Source organism: Sus scrofa, chromosome 3 (assembly GCF_054392235.1).
Source record: "Sus scrofa isolate SSC_HxYL_T2T_F1_AM1 chromosome 3, Sscrofa_HxYL_maternal_Yorkshire_Landrace_v2.0, whole genome shotgun sequence".
NCBI classification, from domain to species: Eukaryota; Metazoa; Chordata; class Mammalia; order Artiodactyla; family Suidae; genus Sus; species Sus scrofa.
The window spans coordinates 6,645,600-6,651,599 of NC_139385.1; the positions used below are offsets into that span (position 1 = coordinate 6,645,600).

At 43.8% G+C, this 6,000-nt stretch overlaps 2 protein-coding genes across 2 annotated transcripts in view; both read left to right on the forward strand.

The window, feature by feature from the left end:
• CYP3A22 (cytochrome P450 family 3 subfamily A member 22) overlaps positions 1-3,445 on the forward strand; it is a 92,461-nt gene extending 89,016 nt beyond the window's left edge. The window contains 1 exon segment of the mRNA NM_001195509.1: positions 3,393-3,445. The gene's annotated coding sequence lies outside the window, so the exon portion shown is untranslated.
• The window catches only part of CYP3A46 (cytochrome P450 family 3 subfamily A member 46), a 31,973-nt gene extending 28,277 nt beyond the window's left edge, over positions 1-3,696 (forward strand). The window contains 2 exon segments of the mRNA NM_001134824.1: positions 1,601-1,763; positions 3,237-3,696. Coding sequence (NP_001128296.1) covers positions 1,601-1,763; positions 3,237-3,332 — 259 coding nt within the window. The 3' untranslated portion in view covers positions 3,333-3,696.
• The last annotated feature ends 2,304 nt before the right edge of the window (positions 3,697-6,000 follow it).

A 6,000-nucleotide genomic window follows, 5' to 3' on the forward strand; every position in this document is an offset into this window, starting at 1 on the left:
CTGCATTTCTGTCTGATTTGTCCAGATGTCAAGCAGAGAGTTCATGCCTCCCTATGTGTCAGGGGCTGGGCCAGGCAGTGAGAAATCCAAATGTTAAAAAAAAAAAAAAACATTGTGGAGAATTAAAAAAATATACGATATATGTATATTTACATAGCCATAGCCTATTCTATAGGCACAGTCTACAGACTATTTTAAGGTATTTGTCTGTGCCTATTCCCTGCTCAAGAATCATCAACCCAATTTAGCCACCTTATCCACATGCTACTGCTACCTTTCTCTGTATTCCTGTTTCGTTTTAGTTCATATTGTCTGCGAATCTTCCAGAATGTTTTCCGAAATAGGGACTCTTTAAAAATAGACATAACCACAGCACCATTATCGCTTTCCCCAAATCCACATTTTTTTCCTTAATATATTCAAATATGGAGGAGTCAAATTTGAATAAAACATTGGTCTAAGCATCAAGGAATGTATGGGCTGACCAGGAAGTCAGTGATTGCACTTGGGTACAGTCGCCTCATGTGTCCGTGTCAATATTCTGACTAAAGCATCCTCTGTGGGTGGGAGAGAGAGAAAGAGAGCCAGCCAGCCGGGCAGGGACACAGGGAGAGGGGAGGGGACGGGAAAACAAGGGGAAATAACAGTTAAATTCTCAGAGCATTACAGTCAGTCTCCTTTCCTAACTGCCCTTCAGAGTGTGAACCCCTCACCCCCCGAATGGAAATTTAGTGTTTAAGGACAACATTTCTTTTTTGTTGTTGTTGCTTTGTTTCTAATTGCCTTTTATTTAAAAAATATTTTTAAGTATAGTGATTTTAATTTTTTTCCATTATAGCTGGTTTACAGTGTTCTGTCAGTTTTCTACTGTACAGCAAGGTGATCTGGTCACACTTACATTTCTTTCTTTTTGTTTTTTTTTTAATTTGTTACTATTTTTTTTTCCCACTGTACAGCAAGGGGATCAAGTTATTCTTACATGTATACATTTTTTTCCCACCCTTTGTTCTGTTGCAATATGAGTATCTAGACATAGTTCTCAATGCTACTCAGCAGGATCTCCTTGTAAATCTATTCCAAGTTGTATCTGATAACCCCAAGCTCCTGATCCCTCCCACTCCCTCCCTCTCTCCCTGGGCAGCCACAAGTCTATTCTCCAAGTCCATGATTTTCTTTTCTGTGGAGATGTTCATTTGTGCTAGATATTAGATTCCAGTTATAAGTGATATCATACGGTATTTGTCTTTGTCTTTCTGACTCATTTCACTCAGTATGAGAGTCTCTAGTTCCATCCATGTTGCGGCAAATGGCATTATGTCATTCTTTTTTATGGCTGAGTAGTATTCCATTGTGTGTATGCATTTCTTTTAAACAGCAGGCATCGCATCCCCTCAGTGCGGCTGAAAGCGCCCACGGGGGGAGGGGGATGGGCAGGATCTGGAGCGTCCCTTCCTCACAGCAACGTACCCCCCGCAGGATGAATGACCAGCCCCCAGACGGACCCCTCATGTGCCTGGTTGAAGATTTAGCACCTCACACTCGGTGCTCGTGAGGTTTCTGTGTTTCATTAATTAGTTTTCATGTACTGTTATGCAACCAGGTTCAGTAAGAAGAACAAGGACACCATAAACCCTTACACTTACCTGCCCTTTGGGACTGGACCCCGCAACTGCATTGGCATGAGGTTTGCCCTCATGAACATGAAACTCGCTCTCGTCAGAGTCCTGCAGAACTTCTCCTTCAAACCTTGTAAAGAAACACAGGTCAGACAGTTACCTATCTGCATTAATAGTGTTTTCTTAAGTTTTTTTTTTTTTTTAAACTGAGGGGTCTGTCTGTAAAAGTGTGATCTAGTCAAAGAATAATGTCTTCTGAAGTTCCCACTAAGACACAGTGGGTTAAGAATCTGGAGTTCCCGTTGTGGCGCAGTGGTTAGCGAATCCGACTAGGAACCATGAGGTTGCGGGTTCGGTCCCTGCCCTTGCTCAGTGGGTTAACAATCCGGCGTTGCCGTGAGCTGTGGTGTAGGTTGCAGACGCGGCTCGGATCCCACATTGCTGTGGCTCTGGCGTAGGCTGGTGGCTACAGCTCTGATTCGACCCCGAGCCTGGGAACCTCCATATGCCGCGGGAGCGGCCCAAAGAAATAGCAAAAAAAGACAAAAAAAAAAAACAAAAAAACAAAAAAACAAAAGAATCTGACTGCTGCAGCTCCCATAGCTGGGGAGGTGCAGGTTCTATCCCCAGCCCAGGGCAGTGGGTTAAAGTATCCCGTGTTGCTGCAGCTATGGCTGGGTTTCGAGCCCTGGCCTGGGACCTTCCATATGCCATGAGTGTGGCCATAAGAAAAAGTTGGGAATTTCCAGATAAAATATAAGTACGAGAATGCAATTCATAACATGATGACTAGAGCTAACTTTTCTGTGTAGCATAAGAGAGTAGATCAGAAAAGTTCTCACATACACAAAAAAGCCCCATATTTTTTCTTTCTCTTCCTTTTCCTATCTACATGAGATGATGAATGTTAGCAAAACTTCTTCTGGTAATAATTTCACGGCATATGTAAGTCGAATCATTATGATGTGGATCTTAAACTTATGCCCGGCTCTTAAGTCACTTAGGTCACAATAAAAGGGGACATCTTTTAATTTTGAAAGAGGATAATAAGGAAGTACTGTAAACATCTTTATTCCCATATTTTTAAAAATTTATTTTAATTTTTAAAAATTTTTAATTTTTTGGTCTTTTTAGGGCCATGCCCACGGCCTATGGAGGTTCCCAGGCTAGGGGTCAAATCGGAGTTACAGCTGCCGGCCTATACCACAGGCACAGCAACACCAGATCCGAGTTGCATCTGGACCTACACAACAACTCACGGTGATGCCAGATCCTTAACCCACAGAGCAAGGCCAGGGATCGAACCTGCAACCTCATGGTTCCCGGATGGAGTCTTTTCTGCTGCGCCATGATGGGAATTCCCACATATATTTTATAATATAGAACAGTTCTCCGAAAGACACCAACTATTAAAATTCAATCAAGGAAATATAGAGAGTCTGACTCTCCCTATATCTTTGAAACACATTGAGTTAGTAGTTAAAAAATCAAGACTATATGGTGCTAAAAGTCAGCTTTTATATGTTTGTCAAGAATTAGTGTGCATCATGCAGCTTGTCTGTTTCTTTTGTTGGTGATGTTTCATTAATTGGTTCTCGTTTGCTTGTTCACATGTTGCAGATCCCCCTGAAAATAAGCTCCCAGGGACTTATCCAACCAGAAAAACCTATTGTTCTAATGGTTGTGCCCAGAGATGGGACCACAAGTGGAGCCTGACTTTCCCTAAGGACTCGGGCTTGGTTCCTCAAGGAAGCTGCATCCCAGAGTACCAGAGACCTTGATTTCCTTTGTGATAAGAACTCGAAATAAAGATAAGCTTAATCTAGTGCATTCGATGGATGATTAGAGATTCTGCACATTCCTTAGCTTCTCACTGTCTATGTAGAGTGTTACATACTGTGTCATTTGAAAGAGGTGATTAATGAGGGTCAGACATGCAGACTCAGCTTCTTGGGTTCTCCTAGGAACAAACTTTAATGAAAATAAGAGTTATTGTGGTGGCCAAAGTGGATATTTGTGTTACAGATTTTATTTTGAATATTCTAAAATATTATATGAAGTCAATAAACATCCCTTTACAAAAGTATCATCTGATGTCTTCATGCACCTTTGGGGAAATATCTACAATGTGTCCGAAAGAGCCAGTGACTAAATGCTTTTGACCATCTCAGTCACCGGTTGGGTGGGGTCTTCAAAAACTTCTGTTTGATTTATTCAATAAGTAAGAGTTAATCCCCCTTGCTTAGACAGTGTATTCATAGTTTAAATCTTTCTTTTGGGGAGAGCACATATTTTTTCATAGCTCTTTGTGTTTCATCCTCAAGCTCCAACTATCTTAACACAATGAACATGAAATAAAAGACAGTTGATTGGTCAATTGATGGGGCAGAGTGGCTACAAGCACTGGTCGGTTTCAGTGGGTATCAGAAGCTGCACGGGGCTCTTCCTTTCCCTTTTTTCTCCTTCCCTCTCCTTCCACTGCCTCACCCGCTGTTTCAGGAAGATCCAGTCCTAAAGCCAGGAGGTGGGACACCAAAGGTGGGCAGCCTCACACTGCAGGGCAGGAGTAGAGAAGGGGGCAGAGAGTTTCCAAGTCAGAGACCAAGGAGGGAGTGGAGGGTGTCCATGGGGACGGCAGCCTGGCACAGGTGTGGGGACCCAAAGGACTCCCTAAGAAGGGTGGCCTGTAGTGGCAGCCTGACACAGGTGCGGGGACCCAAAGGACTCCCTAAGAAGGGTGGCCTGTAGCAGCAGCCAGAGTCTAAATAGGGTGGGAAATCCCAAGTATGTGAGGAGGGTGTCCAGGCTTAGGAAGGGATGGTTCAGAGAACTGTCTCCTTAAAGGGGGATTGATCAAGAAAGCAAACACATGAAGGATGGTGGAAGCTAGAATTCTCTCTGTTGGAGCAGGAAGTCACTGATTCAGAAAGGGAGAAAACCAGAATAAACCCAGGGAGTCAAAGACTGGAACTGAATCTATCAGTGTAAATCCATACCTTTCTATGAAGACAGATGATAGCTGGTTAGATGAGTGATATATAGAGATGACAGGTGTAGATATATAGATAGGTGTGTGTGTAGGTATAAATACATATATTACTTACTTCTTTCCACTCTTAGGGCTTAGAAACAGTGACATCCTAATAGCAACAATCACAGCTTGTGCCTAGATCTTGGCTTATTAAATAATATTTTCAACTGAAAAGAACCAGGCCTCCTTAGAGGAATGGCTGATCCCAGGGCTGGGAAAGTAGGTGATGACTCTGAAACATCTTGTGCTAGAAAGCAAGGACAAGTAAACACTGATGGGACAAAAAGGCATGGAAGCCAGCCAGAGAGGCTTCCACTGACCAATGCAAAGACAATTTGAGCATAATTATAAATACGGATGGTAAGAGATTATAAGCCATTTTGAGAAAATAGAACACGAGTACATACAGATGTACGTAAATAAATCGGTACATTATAAATTGAAGAGGATATTTGCATAGTTTCAAAGTACTGGGGCTCAAAATACCCCTTAATTCCAGAGGGAAGGGGTAGCTTCAGAGGAGAAACCTGGAAGACACCCCTTTCATCAAGGGGTCAGAGAGCATCATCAGAAATAGGATGAGTTGATCACCCTTCACCTGATAGGATGCAGTGGGAAGAAGTCACCTCACCTGGTTGCTTTTCCTTCCAAGGAGACAAACCTGAAGGCAATTGTGAAAAGACTCCGACAAACCCACCCTGAGGAACGTTCTACTCCCCCCGGTCTGTAACTGGCTTGTAATCTTGGAAAGAGCATCATGAAAACCAAAGACGGACTGAAAATGTTCCAGACCCAAGGAGATGACAGCAGGTCCTTGTCTCTAAGGGCACAGGTGGGACAGGTGGGGGGACTGGGGGCCCTGAGGTTGGAGGGCAGTGATGTATCCGCATTAACACCCTGACTTGGAGGTGGTGTTGAGGTCACAGGGGACCTGTCATTGTGTGTGGGGGCTATAGGGGGTGTGAAGTATCAGAGGTGGTCAGAAACATGGTTCTTTGAACAGACTATTCAATAAGTTTGTGATTGCTGAGGGCGGTGGTCACAAGGGCACCTTCTGGCTGGCACTCACCCCCCCCACTTTAGACTTTGTATTATTCTAGCATGAGGGCAGCATCAGCCTGTGACTGAGAGATGGGGGGAGGTTCTGAAGCCAGAGCTCCTGGGTTTTAAATTCCAGCAAAGTCAGTGACTTTGGGCAAATGAGGAAAAGCGCCCCCCTCCCCCACCCTTTTCATATCTTGGCGCACAGAGTTTGGGCTGAATGTCAGCCCTGGTAGGGCCCTTAGCGAAATGCCACGGTGCGTCTATTATCTGGGGCTCAGCCATTGCTTTAGTCAGGTTTCCTGAAAAGAG